Source organism: Acanthochromis polyacanthus, chromosome 21, assembly GCF_021347895.1.
Source record: "Acanthochromis polyacanthus isolate Apoly-LR-REF ecotype Palm Island chromosome 21, KAUST_Apoly_ChrSc, whole genome shotgun sequence".
Lineage (NCBI taxonomy): Eukaryota > Metazoa > Chordata > Actinopteri > Pomacentridae > Acanthochromis > Acanthochromis polyacanthus.
This window is the reverse complement of record NC_067133.1, coordinates 26,206,413-26,233,047: the sequence shown is the minus strand read 5'-3', so window position 1 is coordinate 26,233,047 and position 26,635 is coordinate 26,206,413. Positions and strand designations below refer to the sequence as shown.

The 26,635-nt window shown below is 41.5% G+C and overlaps 1 protein-coding gene across 1 annotated transcript in view; it reads right to left on the bottom strand.

Annotated features, from left to right (window-relative positions):
- The window catches only part of grin2aa (glutamate receptor, ionotropic, N-methyl D-aspartate 2A, a), a 174,450-nt gene that overhangs the window by 9,790 nt on the left and 138,025 nt on the right, over positions 1-26,635 (bottom strand). Inside the window, exons 6-13 of the mRNA XM_022209001.2 lie at positions 22,106-22,308; positions 18,300-18,471; positions 16,595-16,748; positions 15,577-15,702; positions 15,200-15,429; positions 7,194-7,354; positions 4,247-4,336; positions 2,758-2,855 (exon numbers count right to left, since the gene is read on the bottom strand). Coding sequence (XP_022064693.2) covers positions 2,758-2,855; positions 4,247-4,336; positions 7,194-7,354; positions 15,200-15,429; positions 15,577-15,702; positions 16,595-16,748; positions 18,300-18,471; positions 22,106-22,308 — 1,234 coding nt within the window. The remainder of the gene's footprint in view (positions 1-2,757; positions 2,856-4,246; positions 4,337-7,193; positions 7,355-15,199; positions 15,430-15,576; positions 15,703-16,594; positions 16,749-18,299; positions 18,472-22,105; positions 22,309-26,635) is intronic.

The window sequence follows — 26,635 nt, the reverse complement described above, 5'->3', positions numbered from 1 at the left end:
AAAAGTGTGAGGTTTCATGGAAAACATGAAATTGTCTGAGCGACCCCAAACTTTTGAATGGCAGTATACTGGTCAGGTCTCCCTTTTTGGTCAGGTCTCCCTTGTGAAGAAGATCTCTGATCTCAATGGGACTAACCTGGTTAAATAAATGCTAAATAAATAATAAGAAACAAAAAACAAATACATAGAGCTGACAAATCAATGTCATCTGCCTAAAATTTGGTATTTCCCTTGGCCCCAAGGAGTCAGCATTGATCAATCTCTTGACATATTTAATGCATCTGCATTACCTGCACAAAAATAGTGAGTTTTAAAGTTGTTTTATTGTGACAAATAATGTCTATTTTAGACAAATTTAGTTTAAAAAAACTTGAGGTTAAATGCATATATATATATATATTTCCTATGTTTTGTTATTTCTTTGGGTGTCAAGAGCCAGTGGTCTAGCAGTGCCTTTATTGTTGCCTGACAGGACAAAGACATTGTTTCTTTAAGGTTAATAAAAGAAAGGTAGAAAGCACCAAAGACCTTATCTTTTCTCATTCCTCACTCTGTTCCCTTCCCTCCGTCTCCCCTCTCTCTCTTTCTCTGGCTTCCTCTGTGACATTTGGCGCGTGGCTAATCCAATCTGTGTCATTCAGGGCTGGATAACTAAGGCTGCTAGTGGGGAAAGACAAATATCATGGTGGTGTTGAGCTGAATGTCTTTGGGCTGCACACTCACCAAGACATCATTAACCCTTTTAGTACAATTGAAGCACATTTGTCTCATGACAGATTCCCACTAATAGATGTAGCCACGGTACATCTCCTTTAATATTACAATATGCTTGGAATTGGTTACAGAAATAAGATTAATGTGGGGCTTTTTTAGTATCAACAGGTCACTTCGTATCACTTTTTTTGTAATCGAGTGCATTCAAAGGAAAAGCTGTGTGGAGCTGCTTCTGCATGCGCTGTTGCTCTGACTCCGGGGGGAGGAGTACTGCTGAAATTCAAATTTTGTTCTCGTGTCAGCAGCCAGACGGCTCAAGCAATAGCCTGGTGGCCAGTCAGATGGAACACAGGAACACAAGTCACTACAAGTTGTATCCACACTTTTGGGGTGTTTTTGAAGCCACTAGGACTGAAAGAAAACACTTATTTTAAGATGTGGGAGAAGAAAGACAGAGAAAACCTTTTAAAAATCCTGTCCTTGGTATCAGATTGGTATAGAAAAACAGCCCTAAAATCCATTCCAGTTCTTCAATTAAGTTCAGAACACCTGCCGTTACTTACCAACTGTTTCTCATAAAAGCTCAAGCACAGACTGTTCCTGACCCTCACTGAATGATGTTTCAGTCTGCCAGATTATAAATTTGCTCTGCTATGAAAACTAAAGGAGGTGGTTCCATTTGCTTATTTCCATACTATTGTCAAACTGGTGTCGATAGTATTCTGGCTGTATGTGCGTTTTTGTGAATCCTCTTAACCCTTTAAGAGGAAATGTGTCTCATTCATGTCCTTGTGTTTCCAGACCATGCGCTTTATGTGTTTGCATGTCCTTCTGTTTGTTCTCCAGCTTCTCCAAATGAGTCCTCGCCTCTGTCTCGTCTCTAACCAAGGAATACCATATGATCTCCACCCACATTGTGTCTATCTCATCAAGTAGCATCTGCCAAGACACCAAGTCACTGTGATCTATCAAGGACCCGCCTTCCTCTCACTCCCCATCTCACTCCATCTCTACCTGACACACACTCTCTCTTTGTCTTCCTCTTATGCCATGCTCCACGCCTCGTCCTCTTTTTGACCTCTCGCTGACCATCACACATGCACACTGTCTCTTTTCTGACACCGTCATCACTTTCTCACTCCTTCTGTTTCCTCTCTTGTCACACAAACTCTCTTTTTATGTCTGTTATCTCCCTTTCCATCCCCTTTTTTCTTCTCACTCTGTCTTCTCTGATTTTCTCCTTTCATCTCATTTTTTTTTTAGATGCATAACAAGTAGAACACCACAGAGGTTATTAGTGTGGTGGAAAGATAATACAAGTTTAAAGCATCCTTAGTTGATATTTGCACTGGATGTCTGCTTAAAAAGTATGAAGAGTTTGAATGGCATCAATAATCAAGAGAAAAGAAACAAAAAAACAAAACACTGTGCCTGATTTTTGTCAAAATGATCCAAACATGAAGTGTGATGCAGCGCGGCCTGCATGCTCTGCAGCCTTGATAACATTTGGTTGGAGAGGATTATTGTGACACCAATATTCATTTAATCAACTTCAGTGCACTTAATGTGAGTGGCTGCGAACACTTGCATCAGCAAAAGGCTTTCGATGTAAAATGTAAATGAATCTGTCGCTAAAAGCTTGAGCTGTCTCGCCGTTCTCTCTGTTTTGCGGTGGGAAATTGTTTATGTAAAAACTTCAGAAGCTACTGTAATAAAGGAATGTTGTGATTCAGATAGAGTAATGCACACGCATACACATGCACATCTAGTGCTGCAGCGAGGAATATATTAGAATAACTTACACACTCTGCCCTCTGTTTAGAGCAGCCTTTGTGTCCAGAATAACATCAAAGGACTATTTATACTTCACTGCTTTTCCTTTGTGCTGTCAGCACACAAGGCAGTCGAGGTGTGTGTGTGAGTGTGTGTGTATGTGTGCATGAATTACAATGCTGGCAAGAAGCAATGTAACCTTTTGCCTTGCGGATAGCACCATGCACTTTGAATTTGTCTATGAGAATGCTGCGTGTCGCTCTTTCTCACCGTCTCCGATTATTGCCAGGATAGCCAGATCCACCTGTCGTTTCCAATAGGAGCCTTTCTGTAGAGCAATGCCGTAGCCGGTGGTAGCGAAGATGTACCTGAACACAAGCACGTCCGAACACACACAAACACGTATTTTAACCTTTAAACAAATATTTTAACCTTTATGTCTCCAGATGGTGTCACTGTGATTAAAAAATTCTTTAAGGAGGTACCTCATGCATAAGGATGCACATAAATGTCATGAAGCGGGAATCGAGGTCGTAGACATACAGTCAGAATCACCAAAATACAGCACAAATCTTAAAGGGCAGGTTTAAATTTGAGGAAAATACTTGGGTTAGTTCTTAAAGCCATTCACATATAAGAGGTGAAGGGGAAAATCCACAGACCTTGGTAATGTTTAGCCACAGATTGAGTTAAACAAATGAGTGTCTCCAAAAACTACTTCTTCCCTACCTTGCTACAATTTAGCAAGAACACTGGGAAATCTGAAAAACAAAATTGCTGTAATTTTGGAAGATACTTATTTGATTTGTCTAACTAAAACAGAATGATGGACTGTGGATTTTTTTCCCTTCATCACATTAACTTACCCTAACCCTCTGAACCCCAAGAAGGGGTGAAAAGCATGTTATCTTTCAAAGAGAATCTGCAAATTGCACAAATTATCTCATCTAGAAACTGCAACAACAGAAAGATTCATCAGATTTTCAAATATCATCTGTAATGTGTTGTTTCTACAGGGGAAAAGGATCTTAAAATTGGGATATTTCTTTAAAACACTGTTTTTCTACATATCTAATTAAAAAAGAGTCTGTAAAAAGCAGCAAGTGCAGCAAATGCAACAAATTTTGAGCTCCCTGTGAAGCCATAATTGACTCAAATGGAAACTACAATCAAGTGACAAAATTTCATGAATTCTTTGGTTGAACAGCAGGCAGTGTTTACATAGAGCAGATAGGAGACAATGGGAAACAAACATATGGAAACAAATTAAAAATCTAATTAGTAATATATCTATGGTATATAAAGTCACCTTTTTTCACTACTGATAACATCAATGGGCACTTGGAAAAATATTCTAACAGCATGCACAAAAGGCACCTCTCTAGTTCTACTTTGTGCTGTTTCCGTAGACGTGCAGGACTTCAGATTCTAGTGCGTTTAGAATGGATCTCTTTTCAGCCTGAATAGATTGGAGGACCACGTGCAATGACAAAAACACTTTTGGCATAGACATGGGCTTGTAAGTGTTGTCTTAAGACAAATTTGAAATAATTTTCCCAATTTGTTATGTACGATGGCACAAGAAACTGTTCTTGATTCACTGAGGAATTGCACGTGTCTTTGCAGTACAACAGTCACCCACATTTAAACGCTGTATCGTTGCACAATGTCTCGGATGGAAGACTGACAGGTTTACCCCATTAAAAAAACCAAACAAACAAACAAAAAACTTCTTTTAATAATGGTAGCTTGATTTTACCCGCTGCCAATGGTCACCAGCTTACAGCCCTCATCTCTGCCAGCCCTATAGTTCAACACTGCTGCATCGTAGATGAAGGCATCCAGTTTGCTGAGAAAGAAGAGAGAGAGAGAAGAACAAGGGAAAACAGATGGAGGGAGGGGGACGAAGACAAAATGTGAGGGGGTTTCACATTTTTTTTTAAAGAGAGTGAGTGAGAAGTGCACAGGAGGAGACAGAAAGCAGAAGAGTGGCTTATTTTTCAGAATGTGTTGTTTGCAGATCAATTGTGAAGTGTTAAATCATCTCCAATAGGACCGCGATCCAAGCGTAACCAAACACACGGAGGACACAGTGGGGAGTGGCGGCGGTTCAATACAGCACGCTTCGCTGATGATGGGACCTTGGAGGCACATGGACAACCTAAACAAACTTTGGACAGACACAAACATTTACACTGTCTCGCTCTCTCTCTGTCTCTGTCCACACACTCACAAGATTCATAAATAAGTAGGTTGCGAAGTGGAATGTAAAGCAGACGCAGACTGACATTTCCAATGTAACTGATGCCGTCACTAACCACTGCTTGCTCAGTATCTCAGCGGCCGCATATGCTCACACACAAACACACATGCGCACGCTGAGCCCTGCTAATGGTGCGGTGACTGGCTGGCATTTACTGAATGTCAGATCCAGCCCTCTAACTGAGGCTCACAGCCGATAGTTTAGCTGTGTAATTAGCTTAAGCCAGCACTGGCTCCAACCACACGCAAGCTGTGTGTCCAAACATGTGGGAAAACCCGGAGTGCGTGTCGACAAGTGTGTGTGATTGGGCAGATAAAAGTGTGCACTGGTGCATTTCTGGGAGCATGGATTTGCCGGCGCGTGTTTGGAGACGCTGGCCAGACACAGTGAGGCTCTAATGGCTTGGAGAGGGATTCTGCCACCACTGATCTGTCACACCTTCATTTCGCTGAATGAAATGTAGCCGCACAGTTTTTCAGTCCATCTATACCTTTGAATGTCATCTTTACCACGGACAAACTACCACGTACTGTGACTGGGAATCTTATTTTACACCACTATGGGGCAAAACTCTTCAGTACAGTTCAAAACCTGTCATTTGAACAACTGTAGTATCGGGACTCAAAGGACAACATTTCAGCACAAATATCATAAATCTTCATCCTGTGTGACCTTCCTAGCATATCAATTTGCCATATTGTGAAATGTTCATGGCAATGAAAAATATTAAGTGACATTTAAAGTGCAAAATTGTTTTAAAAAATCCTGAAAATCCAAAACAGAACCAGAATTCAGTTGCAGTTAAAACATAAAATACTGTTTCATTGTGTTGTGTGGCTATGGTTCAGGAGCGGGAAAATGGCTTACAAATTGTTCAGGTTGAAGGATGAAATGCCAAGACACTGCGATGAATCTCTGGCTTCTCAGGAAAATTTGCACAGCGCTAGTAAGTCACCTGTCTATGTTTGCATGTGAAAATATGATCTTAAATGGGATTTTAAATGCATTTCATCAGCAGTGCATAATCAACTCCTGCAACATGTATGAACCTAATGTTTTAATTGTATTACAGTCATTATTGAATATTTGATAATTTGCATTGTATTTATTTGCCTACCAAAAAAAAAAAAGAAGAAAGCATCAAAACTTTGCCAGTATTTTGAGTAGTTTAGGTGCTGGAATGTAATCAAATCAATTTAACTCCCCTGTGCATAGTTTTGCTTCTTGTGGCTTGAACAGATTTTGTGTGTAAAGCCTGTCAGCATTATGTGTGATCAGAGCTAATCCAGCCATCGAGCCTCAAATAGCTGAACGCTGCAGTGTTGCTCATCTGCTAATACCACAGAATAGAAATATCAATGAGGGTATTACTGATGGCAGACACCTGCAGCTGGCTGGGAATATACACGGACGTGTGTTTTCGTATTTCTTTCCATTTTGCTGGTGCACTCGCAGTGATAGTTTACTTAAACTCTGGTATGTGCATGTGGGCTGCATGTTAATACAGCTGCACAGACTGAAGCGTATTACAGATGCTGGAGTGGTTTAAGCCGTCTTTACGTGTTTACATCCAGTTCACTTATGACTTATGGATGAGGGATAATGAGCTGAAAGACATGACTGCATTAAAATCATGACCATGATGCTCGTATTTGTTCTGTGTTATTTTTCCCTCTTTGATGTCTCCCTGTGGGGCAGCCTGTCCTTTGAGCTATAAACTCTTATTGGATCCCACTCTATAGCCATTAACCAATCAGAAATATCTCCTTGTCATATCATCTCATCAACCTTTTTTCCTCTACCATTTTTTTCTTCTTCCCCTGGTTCCTTTCCCCCTTCTCTATTCTTGCCCTCAATTTCCCTGTCTTCCCTTTTCCACTGCCCTCCCATTTTCATCCCATTACCACATTCTCCTTCCTTGGTCTCTTGGCCAATTCGTCCTGCCCACTACCATTCCTCCATTTCCTCCAATCAGGCTTCTTGCCCTTGGCCTCCTACCCCAGCCCCTCTCCTCTTATTTTTCTTATGTGATTGCATCATGCATCTCATCCTTCCTTTACATTTTACCACCTTTACCTTCACTTTCCCATCTCCCCGCCCCACTCAAATTGTTCCACTTTTTCAATCTGTCGTTGGCTAGCTCCCTGATAACCCCCCCTCAATCCCCGTTATACACCGACACACATGCACCATCAGTCCCACTATAGAGACCAGTACTAAAAATAGCTCCTGCTGTTCCCATTGAGGAAGCCCATTCATCCCCAGTCTCGGAGGACCTGTCACACACAAGCACACACTTTCACACATACACTGACAGACATACAATCACAGACGTACAATCACAAACAAAACTGCAGACTTTGTTAGGTGAAGCTTTTTACAGAAATGATTGATGTGAACATGCATTTACTCACAAACAGCCACACATATAAAGTTTTTTTACCCTGTTTTTAGGCTGACGAGGGCATCCGTAACTCCAGTCTGATGATACTTCACCATGTACTGGTGCATGGCAGGGTAGTTTTTCCTGATGTTCCTCTCCGTGGATCCATTCGGAACTGTGCCGAAGCGGAATGGAGGTGAGTATGCATATGGGTTCTGAAACTGTGGTGGAGGAAAGAAGAACGAAGGAGAGGAAATTAGGAGAGCGGACAAACAGAAGACAGAGCTGAGGCTGAACATGAGGAGACAAAGCAGTAACAGACGACAGAAATTCAAAAGCAGTATGTCTGACTTTACAAGTTGCACTCGATGGGTACCCTGTTGACAGCATATGTGGCATCAATTTTCGTTGAAATGAAGCACAAAGTCAAAAAGTTTCTTCAAGTTTAATTCAGAATCTGCAGACTCGTAGTCTGGGAAAAGATACAAAAGGCTTTATACAGTCAAGTACGCAAGTTATTTGTTATTCTTAGCTGGTAGCAAAAAACACATTCTAAAAAACTGCACAACCGCTATACACTCTTGCAAGAAGTACAAGTCTGTGTGAAGCAGTAGGAGCACTTTTTGCTGCACAATATGCATGGTTCTCTCGCTCTAGGTCCTAAACAAGTCAGCTGCAGTCAAAAGGTTACCTATAGTCCAGGCGCACACAATGTACACTCAAAAAGCTCATGTTGCTGATGACCAAATCCTGTTGTCAGGATTCTGTGTCATGTTACATGATCAACATCAGGACCTGTATTGCAATGCACATTTTTTTTGCGATCACTTGTAGGTTTGCAATTTCACTGCAAGCCCAGGAAGACCTTCGTGTCGAGGTTCATCACGAAAGTTGAGTCTGTGGTTATAAAACAGCAGTCTTTAGTGGAAGAACTCATAGTTTCCAAGACAGAAGAAGGAACATCAGGTCAGGAGTGCACCAAGCTTGATGTTTTCCTTGACACTGACAAGGCAATGCACTGTGAATTCAACTAGTGTACCATCCTAAGTCATCTTAGGAAGAACATTTGGTGCAAATGACCTAAACTGTGGTGGGATTGTAATTGTGTTCCCATTAGGACAACACACCCGCCACAGCGTGCTGAATATGTGACAGCTTTTCTTGGGTTCACCAACACAATTGTCGCTTGCCACCAGCTGTACTCACCAGATTTAGTTTCTTGCTAAATAAAGCTCCTCTTCCTCTTCCCCAAAATAAAAATCAAGTTGAAGGATCGCTGTTTTGACACAGTGGAGAATATCCAGCATGTGTCGCAGATGGTGCTTACAGAACAAGACTTCGAGGGAATGTTCCAAATGTGGCAGGAGCGCTGGGAGCAGAGCATCGCAGCACAAGAAGACGACATCAAAGTGGATGGTACCCATACAGGGAACGAGTCACAGAGATTCACTTAACTCTTCAATAGTTTCACTGCGATTTTTTCCATTTGGCAAATCTAGGCTCTATAAGAAGTCACTTTTCCCTCTCTCTCGTCTCTTCTTCTATCTGATTTTCTTTTCTTTTTTTAAAATCTCCTGTCATGTCTTGCTGCCCTTTCTGCCCTCCCTTTCTCTGGTACAATGTAGTCGGTGTATTAGCGTACAAGTCAAGAGTTTTGAAATTGTGCGCTTATCGCTCTGGTAACAACCTGCCCTGAAGCACCATAGTAACAATCTGCCCTCAGTGCCTGAAACAGATGAACCCTATCAATTAAGTGTGTAGTATTATATCCACTGTAGCCGCGTAGTGTGTGCAGCACAAAGGAATGGTTTCACTTCATGATGATAAAACTATTCTCTTTGTTTTCACATATTCATACGACTCTGAATCAACATAAGCAGCACGTGAAGGATTTAATTAGCATAGTATGAGCATCGGTGGTCTGTTCAGCATGTGTTCAACATCCATAACACTCATCCGTTTGTGTGTTTATGTGAACTATTTACATCAGAAATGCATCCCCATAACATGTATGTAAATATTTTTAGATGTTTGTACGTACACTATCTGGTTGCAAACGTGCATATCTATTGTAGAATCAGGTCGAGTTGAGGATGCGTTGACAAGTTAAACTCCACTGTGCATATGTGTGTGTATGCATATGTTAGCGGTGATGCCATGTAGTGTATGTCAGCATGACAAGCAATAGCCCTCAGGAGACACTCATACACAGTCGCTATTGTTTGCCTCTTTCTGCTTATCTTTCCTTCCTTTGTTCCTCTCTTAAGGTTGAACAGAAGCAATAAGGTCAGAAGAGGGTAAATACGGCAAAGCGAGGGGGATTCGCTGTTTCGAATCTCCAGGCCAAGTGGGGAAATGCATATTTGGAAAGTGCTCTTCTCTTGATGGATAATTACCAGTGAAGGGAGTTTTAAGAAGTGCACCAGCTGCTGCTAACGGAAGCTCAACGCGGAGATGATGAGAAAATGAAAGAGCAGAAGCAGGAGAGTGTTTGTGTCTCAGACAGGTGGAGGCAGGAGGACTCACTGCTGCGACGAACAGCAAGGCGCTCGCTCAAACTACAAAGTGGATGCTGGGATTTTCTGGAGATGCTGTGTTTATTTCTCATGTGAGTTTTGGAGCTTTTCGGTTAGATTTTCAAAAGCGTAGAGGGAACCTCAAATACACTCTATATAATATACAGACATCCTTTTGATTTGCAGCTCTCCTCCTGCTGCCAGTTCTATCTTATCCCCATTGATTCACTTACGTATGCAGGTCTGTCGATATTACAAGTGTCTATGCATGCGTGGTATGAACAAGGGTCTCTAGACTCTTGATTTCAGAGCTCCACCATCGCCCACTCTGTTTCTTTACATGTCTACTGCTACAATCATCAGAGCAAATCTCCTTAGAAGCCGGGATTACAAAGGTTCATGTGTGCTTTATCGTTACCATTTGATGTTTAGCAACATAGTTCATGGGTCACACTGTTGATTTACAAGTCAGTTCGTGGACCTTCTCCTTTAACTATAAGTTGAACATTTCTTTGTATTCCCAAAGACATCGAAGCTACTTTATGCACATTTAAGAGCAACTCTTTATAAGCAATGCTAATATCAGCTCAAGTGAAATGGAAACACATTTGCCATTTGCCTGTGTTCAGACCACAGACTGTGGATGTACCACCCTATACATCATCACTTGGTTTGCGAACTACGAGTTTGCCTCCTCGAATTTGGAATTTGGTCACTTTGCTCTTTTGTAATGAGTAAGTAGGTGGATTTGACTGAGAATTTGATCACAGTACGATGGCTAATACAGTGATAAAATGTCGTTCAAAGGTAGCCACACCCGACAGCATAACGGTGCATTATTTTACTCTAAATGGGACAATTATTTGGAAAAATAACCATCATGCTGTATTGAAGGAGGCGTGAAACTGGTGAATGATACCATAAACTCATTAGCAGAACGTTAACTGAGGTAATGAATATAAGCAGCATCATTTTCTCATAGACCTCTATGCAGTCGGATGTCTTTGTGCAATCAGAGGAGTCGCCCCCTTCTGGCCATTAGAAAACATATCAGGTTTAAGGTATTTTTGCATGAGCTTCACTTTTGTAAATAGTCTGTGATTCAGACATCTGTGTCTCCTCTCAAAAGCACATTTCACATGATTTCATATAGAAATGTACCTCATACACTATTTGGTATTACAGCTTTGACTTCTATAAAGGTAGAACGTGCTTTCTGCTTTTCCAGTACATGCACTGCATTTGTGTGGTATGCATTCTTCTCTGCAACAACTGGTGAGTTCAGTAACTTGGAATGCAGGTTAGCAATAACTAGGTCACAGGTATGATCATTGTTTCTTTAATGTCTTTTGCAAGGAAAAATGTTCACTTGGTGCACCTACTGTAAGAGTCACTGATTGGACATCACTTTGGCATATCAATCACAACACTTCAGCTGCATTTATCTCACGAGCTTTCTTTATAAAGAGATATTACGAATTAAACAAACCTTATAAAATCCATCATTTATCAGTAAAACCTAAACATACAGACAAACTAACTTCGGTTGTTTGATCAGTGTTTCAGATCTGTTCAAAATGGATGCATGTGGGAAGTGCTGAAACTGGGTTATTGCTGTTATTACCTTGTCACTGCAAACAAGTAGAACTACAGTGGAGCACTTGTTTGCAGAAATTTGAATTCTCAAGGTCTCTGGCACTAAAACATATTCTATTATTAAGCTGTTGAGAAACCACAACAGAAAACGGAGACACATAAGCCAGAGTTGTAAATACGAACTCCCTGATGGTGGTGCAGCCTGAAACACCGTAGAGCTAACCGACTGCTCTCCACTTGCGCATGAGATAGCGTACCTGGGAGACAGGCTTAACAGCTCAGTAAACACTCATTACATCAGTGCTCTTCATAAATGATTAAAACAAATAAAAACAGCGCTTCCTCTTAACATGGGCAAAAATGGTGATGAATTATGAACAAATACCGCTTTGAACATAGACCACTTTGATAACCAAATATGTAAAGTAGAGCTAAGTGATATGGCCAAAAAAATAAAATCTCGATTTTTTTTTTGTCATCTAGGACGATTACGATGTTAATCGATTTTTGTTGTTTCTTTGTGGTCTGTTTGCTATGGCTAGTGCTAGCCATGCCGCACTCCCGTAGCTGCGAGCACTCTTCCCATTCTTTAGGATGCCTCTGCTGGAGGTGCTGAAAGAGGTTAGTTGTGCTGCTACTCTTCGTTTTCACAGTACTTTTGCAAACCTTGCACATGACTGTAGTTTGCCCTGTGTCGGTCTTGTCAAAGCCGAACCACTTCCATATAATCGATGTAACATGAATCCCTTTTCTCTTTTTAATCATCAATTAGCCTTTCAACACGAATAATTAACACAATGTAGCATTAAAAACAGGAGTGATGGTCGCCGGAAATGGGCCTCTGTACACCGATGTAGATATTCCATTAAAAATTAGCCATTTCCATCTAGAACAGTCATTTACCACATGAACAATGTCTAGATGGTAAAGTTATCTTCATTAAAAATATGTTTTTCTTTCAAAAATAAGGGTATTTCTAAACAACGCCAAACTTTTAAACAGTAGTGTATATATACCAGTATACGAGCAGACCTGGTCGCTCTCCTTCTGGGGGCGACCAGGTCTGGGAGCTGTTTCCACAGAGATCCAACCATGTTTGAATTCACGATGCCAGTGTTTTACAAGGTCATATGATGGGGCATCATCACCATAAGTTTCTTTCATTTCATCAAAAGTCTTCTGTGGTGTGCGTCCTTTCAAATACAAAAACTGGATAACTGCGCGACACTCGACAGGCTCAATTTCACACCTGACTCAGTTCAAAGATGTATAAATCAGAAACCACAATTAGTCTACAGCTGTAATTTGCTACATAACCCGTAGAGATATAAATCATTGCACTTGCAAAATTTCAGCTGGATCAGACAACTGGAAGTGGGTCAGGGGCATTACTTATTAAATGCCCCTCGTAAGATAGAGACTGTCTCACCTAACCCAGTTCAAACACGTGTAAATCAGAAACCACAACTAGTTCACAGCTGTAATTTGCCACACCACCCATAGAGATATAAATCATTGCACATGCAAAATTTCAGCTAGATCAGACAACTGGAAGTGGGTCAGGGGCATTACTTATTGAACGCCCCTCGTATGTATGTGTGCGTAACTGCAAAATGCTATCTGCAGCCACTGTACAACAAAGAAATTAAATTGTACACTCAAAACAACAAAACATAAGCTAAGACACTGCACTTTTATCCAGGTGACAGTTGGGTTTATTTCAATATATCAGCTATCGGAACACAATACGGTGTCTTTGATAGGGTGACCATACGTCCTCTTTTGCCCGGACATGTCCTCTTTTGAGAGGCTGTCCGGCCTGTCCGGGCGGGGTTTCTAAAGTCCTTCAAATGTCCAGGTTTTTGATCCCCTAAATTCCACATAACGCGAAACCGCCGCACCGCGCCTCACTCTTGAATCGTACTGCGCAGCACTTAGAACCCATTCTCTTCTATCAGACAATTTCCACTGCACACGCTGCGGAGCGCCAGCGCCGCGTCTCTGAAGCGCCGGCGCCACGGCGCTGGAGATTCGCTTCCTCGCAGGCTGACAGGCAGGTAGGCACACTGCGAGAGAGCACTCGAACCGAAAGAAAATACCGAAACACAAATGTCATTTCACTGATGAAATGCGAAAGAAGTACCCCTGTTTTCGTCCGGGTCGTGTCAAATGGGAGGCAGAATGTACAGTCTGCAAAGCTGGGACTTATGTCTCTGTAGCTAATAAGAAAAGGAAAAAGAAGCAAAAAAGGACTGTTGACTTGAGACATTATTTCTACATTTTTTTCATTTGCCATTAGACACATTATTTTGAAGAATGGGCTAACTGAACATTGAAGAATAGGCTACCTCTCTTTTTTCTTTTTGTTTAATATTTTGAGGCATTATTTCTATTTTTACATGATTGATAATTGGGAGGTTATTTTGAAGAATGGTACTCTACCTCACTTTCCCTAACTAAGGTGTAAGTGTCAGACTTAAGAGAGATGATTATTTCTTATTTTGTTAAACATCTGAATACATGTGTTCCTACACAACTTGAGTCAATAACTATTAAAGACTAGAGCATGCCATATTTGTATGTGACTGATTATATTGTTTAGGAGAATTGCTTTAAATTAATAAATATATTATTTATAAAGAAACTGTTTGTGAGTGTTTTGGGCTATTTTTCTGTATATCCAGGTAAAGTGTTCTTTTCTGGGGAATTCAGAATATCTGTTTAACTGAGTTTGAAGCACAGAAAGCCCCTAAAAATGGGGGGGGGACTGAAAATTTTTCGCACGCGAGCTGGAAGTGTGTCCTCTTTTCAGAGAAACAGAATATGGTCACCCTCGTCTTTGAGGTTCTTTTGAGTCTTTGCCCCCTAGTGGTCTAAAATAACTTGAAGCAGATTTGAGTAAAATGCTCCTCCTCTGGGATTTCTCCTGGTCACTTGGCTCGATGTCCGTCCTCTCTCAGCATATCTGTCTGAGCGGCCATTTACCCTTTTTGTCTGCTTCCTTTCTTCTCTGACCCTCCCTGTCTTTCCATATCTTTTACCGTCTCCCCCTCCCCTCATGCCACTCCTCCTCCTACCTCAGCCGTCAACCTGGCCCATATCTGTCCGCCTGTTGTCTTGTACCATCTTGTGTGTCTTGGCTTTTTGCTAGTCCTCGGTTGCCCTCCTGCCAGCTGCTTTACCCCTTTCCTCCATCCCTCTCTTCCTCTCTCCTTCTGGATCTTGTCAAAACTCTCTAAATCAGCTTCTCCTTGGTAACGTCTCCTTATATATCTGTAATTTTGTCCTCAGGAACCTTTCTATCTTGCTTATCTGTTTCTCTAAATTTGGCTTGACCTTTCTTTTTCTTCAATATTTCAGGCGATCCTCCTGCTTCTTCTGCTGCATGGTCAACTTTTCCCTACATACCTGTCATTCAAATGTAAAAAATTCAAAGTGCATATAACTGCACCTGTTTCATTTCTTTTTTATAACGCATGTTTTAAAAATTCATGCTGGACCACCAGAGAACTGTTTGCGTTGGGTTGCTTAGCTATGAAATAACACATAAAGCATTTACCCTTCGTCTTTCTGTTGCAGAAAATGCATCTATGCAGGACTTGCAAGTTGTATTTTAGGCTCCACTTTGTTGACTCTTACTAAAAAGTTGCACAAATTGCATTTATATATTAAAACTTTTGAGCCTTTGACGAGCACATGAAAGCTGACAAATTCCTCTGCCATCTAATTTTCGGGTGACTAGATATTTAAAAGTAAAGAACGGAAACAAAATATGAGTATTTTCATACCTCTATCGATTCCGAAAACAGCAGTACTACAATAAGTTATGACAATGTATAACGTTCCAATCATTTTGGGTGGGTTATTACTTACACAGCTAACTCTATAACTTAAAAGCACACACATTCATCCAGTCAAATTAACAAACTACCTCTTTCATGTGTTTCTCATTACCTTGTTGTCTGAGAGCCCGGTGACTTGGTCAACAAACTCCTCCTGAATCATGAAGGCGGCCAAGTTGGCAGTGTAGGAGGCCAGGAAGATGACAGCAAAGAAGGCCCACACTGACACTATGAACTTACTGGTGGTTCCTTTTGGGTTCTGCACAGGCACAGAGTTGTTGAACACAAGACCCCACAGCAGCCAAACGGCTTTGCCCATAGTGAAGGAAGGGCCGTGAGGGTCTGATAAAGAACAGAGAAGAAAGACAGAGACGGGAAAAAAAAAAAGATTAGCAAGAGTATCCTGGTTAACATTTTGCAGAAGGTTGGGCTTGTAAGAATATGAAGATGGATTTTAACTTAGAAAATGAAGTTTTTGAATCTGCTCACCTTTCCCCTGTGCCAGGTTTCGGTTAAAGCCAAGAGGACTAATGTACTCAAACATGAAAACAGCCATTGCAGTCACCAGTAGGAGCATTACAAACATCATCACCCACACTGATGCACTGAATGGCTCTGAAAAAGAACGAGAATGAAGAGGACTGTGTTAAGTTCACTGAAGGACCAGATCAATCCCATATATGCACACAAAACCATATATAGCAGACTCCTGTAGATTCAGAGTCCCTACAGAAACACACACTTGCATACACACAGCCACACCTCCTAATTGACTGTGCGAGGAGGGTACAGTATAGGAACCCCTGGTGTCAGCACTCCTGTCCTCCCTCTGAGCTCACAACACTACCGCAGAGATTAAACTCTGCTCTAATGTATGGGAGAGCACTGCTGGCACAAGGCCTCACACTGGGTGCGTGTGCTGGCAAGCTGCCATTATGGGGTTTTCCTGCTAAGCCCTTATAATTGCCACTTTCACAGGACTAACTGCATGCTGCATACATGTGACCACATGTACCTGCCTGTGTGTCTTCGTGCCTTTGTATGCTGGCATGTCTTGTTTTGTTTCCTCCTCTGTTTCATGGAATATCTCGGTGTGTTTATGTCTGAGTGTGCTTTTGTGTCTGGAGCATCATATACTGTGAGCAGGAACTCAGGTGTCACTGCCGAAGCACTCGGCATCAAATGAACGTGACTGAGCAGCCATAACAGGGATATCCATGGTCTCTCAGGTTAAAATCCTGTGGTTAAGTCCCTCTCAGGTAAGTGAGAGTCAGTGTGGCAGGAAGCAGGAGTTGAGCTAAATCCCTCAGATGAAAGAGCAAGTATTGACAGCTGTGTAACAGAACTGAATTATGTTGTCAGCTCTGTATCTCAGGGAACACAGGCGCACACACAAAACAAATACCGTTTCAGCACTCGCACCAGCTGAAAAAGCAAACAAGACAGATCTTCTTCTCGTTCTCTCCCGAGTCCAACACCACAGCAATAGTTAGTAGGTGACAGTTACCTAAGAAGGCTGACGGGGAGACGGTTCCATTGCTACGAGAGACCATGACGCTGATCCCAGTTTCCACGAACGGGACGGAGAAATCGATGACCTCAGAACGCTCCTCATTGATCGTCAGAGATCCGACGGCCATGACGGCTTTCTTATAGACCACCTGTATAGTAGGAGGGGAAGGGGAGGAACGCAGGGATAAATGAGGGAGGATGGATGATTGGGATAGAGATAAAACAAGAAGGAGAAGAGTTAGTCTATAACTGCTTTTTTTTTTTTTTTTTACATGAGGAAGACAGGCAAACCCAACAATCACTAAAAATATTTAAAATGATCATTTTTTGCGATGAAACTGTAAAAATTCTGCAGACCAAATAAATGCAAATACCTGCCAAATATATGCACAAGAATATAAATTTGACTGACTTCCCATCAATAAAGTTTTTAATCTCAGACTGAAACTCAATAAATATTATCAATATGCAAGCAGGAGTCGCTGCTAAATAAGATGAATGCCTGATGGACTTGAACTGAGTGAATGAAGCCTGCCATAAAAATATATGAACATCTATAAAGTTTACAGTCTTAAAATGAACTCTGGGATTTTACCTTTGAGTTGAAGCTGGTAATTAAAGATATGCTAAGGAGTTTTCTGCAGGAGTCGCTAAGATTTGTTTACTTTGCAGCATTTACAGTTGGTGCCAAAGCCTCCTAGCTGCAAAGGGTTTTTTTTTGTGTGTGTGTGTGTGTGTGTGTGTGTGTGTGTGTGTGTGTGTGTGTGTGTGTGTGTGTGTATGAGATTTTTTTTCCCCCGTCTGTGAAAGTTTTGCAAAGTCAACACTAAAGCTTCCTTTGGAGCACAAGGAAGAGGAATATTTTGTCATGCAAACATTTCTAATTTCCTCTCAACTAGGCTTGCAGTGCTTATTTAAAGACCGATCAATACAACACATGATTCATCACATCCTCCCAAAGTGCGATCAAGCTGCGTATTGTGGCATTTTCAGAAAAAGTGAGGTGTTGAAAAGTCACAGTAATATTAAATTCCTCATCACAAAGCACACATATACAGCGAAAAAGCTGTAGCACGACTTTCATAATCAATAACAAGCAGCATCATTTTAACTGAAGAGCAGTGCTTACAGTATGCATCGTGTATGGATTCTGATATCTGGTTGCACACACATTTGGATGCCATGAGATATTGAGCTAATTTCTGACTCCAGGGGTCTTTATTGACCAATCACTGGTTCAGAGTCAGCTGAATCACACTCTCTCACTCTCTCTCTCTCTCTCACACACACACACACACATTACTGTTCAAAAGTTTGGAGTCACCCAGACAATTTCATGTTTTCCATGAAAACTCACACTTTTATTCATGTGCTAAAATAATTACATAAGGGTAAAATAATTACATAAGGGTTTTCCAAACATCAACTAGCCTTTCAACATGATTAGCTAACACAATGTACCATTAAAGAACAGGAGTGATGGTTGCTGGAAATGTTCCTCTGTACTTTATAGATATTGCATTAAAAATCAGCTATTGCCCACTAGAATAGTCATTTACCACATAAGCAATTTCTAGACTGTATTTCTGGTTAATTTAGTGTCACTTTCCTTGAAAAAAAGCTTTTCTTTCAAAAATAAGGACATTTCTAAGTGACCCCAGACTTTCGAACGGTAGTGTATGCAAACAGGTTCCTCTTACCTCTCCCACCATCCCATTCCAGACATTGTTAATCTTCTTGCCATGTTTGCCATTGGTTACCAGGTACAGGTCATAGGTGAACTTCACATACTTGGCGATCTTTTTCAGAATATCGATGCAGAATCCTTTGCAGCACTTCTTGATATATGTCCCACCAGCCTCAGTTGTGTTGCTTGAAAAAACATTAAAAAAAAACAGGCATCATTAGCTAAGAATTCTGAATGATTACTACACCCTGTGTCGTTGTCAGATGCCAAATCTGTGACAGACAGTATAAGAAAATGAGCATCAGCAGTTTGGATGACAAAAGACTGAACATTTGAATCCACTTTTTTAAACATATACACCTTTGCAATACTTTTCTGAGTTAACACGTGTCACTGTTCGCTTCTCTTTCCATCCTACTTGTTCAATTTATATAATTGGTGAACCAAGATCACCCTGAGACTTTTTCACCTTTAACTTTAGGTCATTCTATTCAGGAATGACAGAGGACTCGGGGGAAAAAAATATGCTCCTTCTCTCCTTTTCCCTCTGTCTCTCTTGAGAGGGAGGTTTTTTGACGGCACTGCATCTGTAAGCCTTGTACCATCTGTGTATATGAATTTGAGAGCAGCAGAGTTCAGACAGTGTTCACACACACACACACACACACACACACACACACACACACACACACACACACACACACACACACACAAGAGCGCACATCAACTTTCAGCCACCTGGGAATCTCATTTAACTTTTAGATGTGTGCTAATTAGAAGACGATAACCTCGTCCTTTAGTTTAACAACAACCTGGGCACAAAGTTGACAGGAAGTGAGAGGGAAAGGACAAAAAAAAAGAAAACCTCCACACATCCAGGCTGTGACTCTGCAGTCACCTTCAGAGATGAAACTCTGTCACTTTAGAGTGATTCTGTAGCGCTGGATAAACATTAGCCAGTTTTTGCCCCAAGAGTTACCCTCACTAGTCGCAATCGATCTGTCAAACAAATGTCTCCCAAAGTGGAATTCTTTCCTGTCTGTGAGCTGGAAAGGAATTTACTTTTTATGGTCTAATAGGTTCACACAAGAAAGGAAAAGATTTATTTGAGAAAGCAGGCGGTGTTATGTCAGCAGTTGACTTTGGGTGAAACTTTGTGCATTCACCCAGGGTGACTTTTCTAGATGTAACAAGCGGTTATCAATAGCAGCTGTTGAACTAATTGAAAATGAAATAAAGATGCTAAATTGGTTCTAAAAGCACCTGCAAACACAGGATGTGCCAACAAATTCAGTATAACTCATTACTAGGAAGTGATATTGGCTTTGTCTCCTTTTCAAATTAAGATTAAGGTTGTATGTCCACTGCAATTCAACAACTGATGAATTTGAATTAAGTTTACTAAAACACAGCAGTTATGAGGACACTGGAAATACATCCAATAAGAGAAAATGGAATAAACGAATGGAGTGAAAGCAGCATAAGGTTGCTATTTGACAGGTTGTATGTGTAGACATTCTTAACTTGTATTAGTTGTGATCACAGCTTTTCTACACAGAAAACAGGGGCAAAACATAATTCATTTTTCAGTTGCAAGTTCAGACTAGATTTGTACAAAAAAATGGATAATAATATCAGAAACATGGACAGCTAAGATCAAATTTCTGGCAGGTTCAGCTGGCAGGGCACTGACAGAGCGAGCATATAGGCCAGAACTTTAATAGCTGCGTTCATGGACACAGTGTACCCATTTAGGCAGGCCATAGTACAGTTCAGGCAGTGGGAGCATGTGATGATATGGAGGCTGTTTGTGAAGTTGCCAGGCCAACTTGATATAGAAACATTACAGGGCCTGAGGGGTCTCCAGAGAGGGCAGTGTGCGTCCGTGCCCGGTTGTGTGCTTTAGCGCGAGTATGGCTTGTTCTAAGGCCCAGCCTGGATGAGTGAATTTCTGGTTCTGCATGCATGGATACTCTTCCAACCCCGATCCAACCTCCTCCACCACCCACTCCTTCATTCCTTCCATCCATTCCTCTTTCTCCAAATGGACACTACGGATGCTTGAGTGGGAATTGCGCTGTGGGAGGGAGGGATGCGGCCGAACGCACTGGCCTGTGAGTGAGTGGACATGTGGCAACGGAGAGTCTATGCGAGCATGTGAATGTGTGTTTGTGTTCCTCCTTGGAGATGCTTTATCCTTCGCCCTACTTCACAGTGATTCCGGATGAAAATCTCTGTCAGCCTCTTCCCTGAGACCCTATTACTCCTTAATCAGCTCTGTTTGTGGGTTGTGCATGCGCGGCTATGTGTGTATATGTGTGTGTAGTAGCTGCAGACAGTTATTTTGTACACATACAGTACATGTAGGCAATGAAAAAGTGGCACAAAATGTGTAGCAGGAATGCCAATCTAACTGTGTGTCCACGAATGTGTGTGTTCCACCGAGGAGAAATATTATTAAATTATCTGCAAACCAATTACATGCTTTGATTCAGCAGCACTCAAGCCACTCAGTGATGTACATGCACATATACACACATGCGCTGGATGTGAAGTTCAGGAACATAATATAGCAAGAAACTAGAGGTATTTGGGCGTTAGAGAGAAAATTGGTAAGGTAGTAAATTGCTGAGTTCAGCAGTTGCCTCCATTTTCAGGGGGAGGAAAGAAGCTGCTGCATAGATCGCGCACTGCACCTCTTCCCATGCTCATGAGAGAGAGAGCAGAGAGCGAGGCAGTGAGCAGAGGAACGCAGCAACGGTGCTGAAGAAAATACACGGTGTCATTTTATCACCTGATTATCAAATACGCTCATGTAAAATGAAGCTTCATGTTATGTAATTCTTAGTTCCCCATTATAGTTATAGATACAAAGCTATCTTAAAGCCAGACTCCCACTGAGACTGCAGCATATTTCTCTCAGCGTCTGTGTGTTGCACTTTGACAGAGTTAAACCTTTAACACCACTGTGTATCCGCAGAGGTTATGGGGTTTTTCATGATCTCACTAAAGCTTGGGTCGGCAGGATTTTTTGGCATCATTGGCAAGATATTCCATTATAACCTTTTAGTATATTGTAATTCAAATGGTGTGAGAAGAATTACACTTTTGCACCTTCTCTTGGCCCATGATGGGAAACTCTAATCAATCACACAAAGCAGCAAAGACAGTATAAGGCCAGTGTTATATGAGGGCCCATATGACATAAATTTCACCATTGGCCCACGTTTGCAGTGTCGTTGTAGACCCTTCTGGGTCTACGTGCAGCCCAAAATTTGTGGACATGATGTTCATGCAAGGTATATTATAATAGCCGCAGATCTATTCTATCTATTCTGCATGAGAAGAATGGAGTCCTTCCAGCAAACTCAAAAAGGAACTCCAAAAAACTAATATATGAACAAAAACTACACATCCACGTTGTCCACTGCAAGGGAACATAATCTTGAAGGCTTGAAGAGCAAGTCCAAGATGAGAGCAGGACATGGGGGTGCATGGGTTCTTTCTTAAGAGCTACATTTGAATATTGTGTGATGTTTAAAGGAATAGACAACTTTTAACTTGATTATTTTTCCAAAATTTCTGCCTACCCCAGCTTTATTGCTTATTTCACATCAGCATAATTGATGTCTTTTCGCTAATAGTCCTTTAAGAGGTGTAACTGTTGACTATTTTTAGATAAAGTTAATTCGATTTCAATTATCATAGCCCACACATACTATAATCCAACTATCTGAGTGTCTTCTCTGGCCTGATTCTGTTAACATGGCATTTAAACAGGCTTGTCTTGGGATTTTTATTAGCAGATATCAGACTTACTCTTTGATATGCTTCCTACAGGGCACCGAGTTCCTCATGCAGGTACCAGTGAGCCTTTCTACATCCTCTACGATGACAAAAGGTTTCTCCTCCAAAGTGACGATCGACAGGTGGTTGTCGTCGAACTCGGCGTCACCGAAGGAGTTGAAGCGCGGCCACACTGGGTACTTCAGTGTCAGGCTGCGGTTGTCCAGTTTACCCATCTGGCAGTGAAGGAGAAGGAAAAAAGGTGAAATTATAAAGACGTTACTGGTAACGAGGGCGATAAAAATAGGACACTTGACAGATTGACAGTGTGGCCAGAATGGATTCCAGAAAATGTTTCACAATTAGCACGGAGGTCGGGAGTCAAGGATGCTTTAATGGGCTCGCTGTTGGTAGGTTCAGACTTTTGACCTCATATTTGCCAGGCAGTCACTTTAACTACTCAGCTAATCTGCAGATATGACGTGGGGGACGGGAAAATTAAGTTTGCCATTCAGTGAACATAACATGGCAAAGGGAACATGTTCAGTGCCCTAATTGCTGTATTTAGTTTCCTAATAAACCAAAGCAGATGTGAAATGGATGGGATTAGAAATAAAGAAACATTGCTTTTTTGTAAGAAATATGACTACATCATTAATATTTTGTACAAACACTGAACCTAAAACCAACCTATACTGAATGTTAGGCCATAAGATATACAGAAGAACATATGAAAACTATCATGTGGTAAAACGCACACATACTGCTATGAATACAAACACATATATGAGAGGGAATATGACAGTATCATAGCGCTGCAATCCTGTTAATAATTCAGAAAGTTTTCAGAGCAGTGATGTCACAGATTCCTCTATGGATGCTCTTTACCCTCACATATCTAACTGTAAATATATGTGTGCGTGTGTGTGTGTGTAGTATTTATGCATGTTTGTGTCAGACAGGGAAGGCAGAGACAGAAACAGCAACAGGCACCAATACTTTGCTTGACTTTGAATAATTAATAATATTGGAGCCAGAAAAAGCAAAACCTCGCTCTGACTCTTTCCCTCCATTTCAGAAGTTGTTCTTTCTCCTCCGTCTTCCCCTCTCCTCGCCTCATATTCAGCTGAGTGGAGTCTGACTATAGAACCAGGCATATACACATTCTCAACAAAACACACATAAACAAAGATGTAAAAATTCACCACTGGATTTATCAACCAGTAATAAATGGGGAAAAGGTTAAAAGTGGATCCTGCAATTCCTGGGAATTGTTGTTGACATTCAGCTCGTTAGCATATTTTGATGGCAGATTTACTGTTCCTGTTGTGGCTACTGCTTCTTTACATCCCGCCTCTCCTTCCTGTCTGTTTTTCCAGGTTCTGTGCACAAGCATGAATGTGCACGAGCTCAAACAAACACAGGACATACTGGAACAGTGTTGTGTGTATCAGTCCGAGCCATTTTCTTTGTTTCCCCATTTACAGAGGCAGAACTGCACAAGAACACCGTATGGACACAGTACTGTAGATAACTGTGGGGAGACAACAGATCTGACAAAAAGTTAATTAAGAACTTTTAAGACATGGGCAACCTAAAAGACTACATCTAAATCTGCTATGTAATAAAAATGATGTAAAGAAAAGCAGACATTTTCATTTTCTGTTGGCCAATTCTGTCTTCATATTGAGAATAATTTCTAATTATAAGCAGTGAATAAAGTTACTTCTGTTGTTTTACATGTATAAATGTGTGGAAACCTCTCATTTTATAGATGCATGCATGTATCCTGCTGCTGTCTGTTGTTGAGAAAAGTTAGAGGAAAGACTCAGATAAACAACCAGGAGCAACAAACTTCATTCAACTTCTAAAGGTTTTGCCAGTGCCAGATGACATTTCTCACTGATGAGTCTCAATCTTCTGACCATGCTTCAGTCCAGATTTGTTCTGTGATGAAAGTCATACATAAAAAGGTTGCAAGGTCTGATCTGGTGGGATTACCGTCATGACTTTTACAGAAAAGAGCCCAGGGAATTCTTTCAGACATGGATCCGACATGTTTAGATGCCGTCAGATTAACGGGAAGAGAGTAAGTCTGAAAGGGTGTTTGGGATTATAATCGCAGGCTTTACCTTTAAGATACATTTTGTTTTGTTGGTTTTCTGTGTGCGAATAAAATATTAAAACAAAGTACACACTTGGCACATTTGCACGCCTAATACGCATAATATAGCGATGCTAAGCTGCCACTCCTGTGACCCTGCAGTCATGAGACACTAGTTGTTACCCACACACAAATATAAGCACACGCACACACACGCGTTGTTGCCTGCATGCCTGGCTAAGTCATTAACAGGCGAGCAGAGAGGAGGAAGTGAAATTAGCATTTTAATTGTTTTGCTTTGAGTGGTTTTCTATCCTCTGACAGGGATTAGAGTCTCTTCTCCGCTCTTAGTCGGCACCACTGTCAAACAGCTCACTCTGCTGTCGGCTACATCGCTCAAACTGTGCGCACGCTTGTGTGCGTACGTGTGTGTAGGCATGTGTGTTGAGCAGAGCGAGGCAGGACGGTATGCTGAGGTGGCATGTGTGCAGTTTCTTGTGTGTCACCTTCGCTCTCCAGGGAATGGCCGCATTTGTCTATCTGTCTAAGCCCAGCTGTTTTGCATTTCACAAGTGAGTGAGTGCATGTATCGACACACATGCACATATGTGTGTGTGTGTGTGTCTATTAAAGGAGTTGGGACAGTAGGAAATGCGATTGGTAATGTAAAAATGAGGAGGCATTTGTGCATAATGAGCAAGATAAGATTTGTGTCTCCGAAACAAAGCGTTTGTAGCCTTTGTAAGATGCTAAAACATCAGCTCCCAGCTATGTGCAGGCACCACTGGGGTCGTAACTGTATGACCTAAACGGCATTTTTTTAAATTATTGGAAATAGGAAAAAGAGCTGTGCTAGAAGAGCAGCACTTGATGTAAAAGGCGTTGTTCGTTTTGACTGCTGACTCTTTAAATATCATTATAAACAGCACTGATGCTAAACCGGAAGAGACACAGACCTGAAGCTTGTTTGACCCATCAGTCACTCATATAAGGTTTTGAGTAGTGGTTTTGGATGAGTCAATAAAGTCAGAGGAGAGATAAATGTTCTGCTCAGAAGATGGTTGACAAAACGAGAGGAAAAGGAGGAGGAGGAGGAGGGAAAGAAGAAGAAGCTGACTTCAGCAACTCTTCTGATTTCCCGTCCTGCTGCTCTCCTCTTCCCTCTTCCTCCCAGGCTCTGCTTCTCTCTAATTAAAGAAAGAGGGGTTATAAATTAATGCCCGGAGAGGAGGGAGGATTCTCTTTATCGACTGGTCGAGCAGCAGAATGCTGAATCTCCCCGGATGTAATACCAGATATTACATGTATAGAATGCATAGAAAGCGCGCGTGTGTGTGTGTGCATGTGTGTGTGTGTTCATGACATGTGACAACGAGGCCAGTGGTTTGTTACAATGATAGGGTCTGTGGGATAACTGCGACGTAACAAACAATGGTGTGAATCCTATCACATCATCACCCTGAGACAGATTTAGAGCCACTTGCTGATGAGATGACACTATGCCCTGTGTTTCTTTGCATCTTTTCAGTTTTTTCATCCCCCGTTTTGCTTCATCTACTGCTCTTTCTGTTATCATCACAAGCCTCCTTTGTTGTTCTTTCTATCCCCCTCTTCATCTTTCTTTATCTTTGCTTTGAAAGGTTTTGCTCTTTTGTACCTACATGTCTTTCACTCTGCTTTATCTATTTCACACTGTCTCTCTCACACACTTTTTCTCTCGTACCCCGTTTGACCTACACACATTTATACACACTCAAGTGCTACAGTCAAGCAGAACCTGGCTGAATAAGTGAGAGAGCATCATAAAAGGATAAAAGAAAAATAAGGGTCAGGGCTCCTGCACCAAGCACATTTTTGGTGCCAGTCTCACTGGGAGAGTTATCGTTGTGGCAAGTTGCATTATGGGAGAATGAGTTCCTAATAGCGTGGAGAAACCCATTCAGTCATAAAACAGTATCTGTCAGTCCTGTCAGACAAAATTATGTCGGGAAAATGGATTCTGCTCTCCCTCTCCTGCACCCTACACTTGCTCTAAATGTGTCTGTGAATGTGTGTGTGTGTTGTGTCTACTTGCATGTGTCAGGGTGCACGTGCACTGCCAATGTTTGTGTGTGAAAAACGAGGCCAGAGAGAAGGAGGATGACAAAGTGCAAGAGCAAGAGAAAACTGCATCCGTTGATTTAGACGTATTTCCTTAAAGTGAAGCTCTTTTTATTAAGATTCAGAGAATAGTGTCGCCTGGATCGAAAACGCACGTGTGTGTGCGTTTGTGTGGGTGTATGCACATGGGCTTTTGTGTGCGTCTGCTCTCCATATTGTGATTCTCCAAGCACAAATCCCATGCTGTCTGTAATAATTATTTTGTGAACTGGCTGCTAACACTGCAGCAGTTCCTGAAGCAATTTACACACTCCATCTACTCAGCAGGAATAAAACATAGCATCCTGGTTGTGATCGGT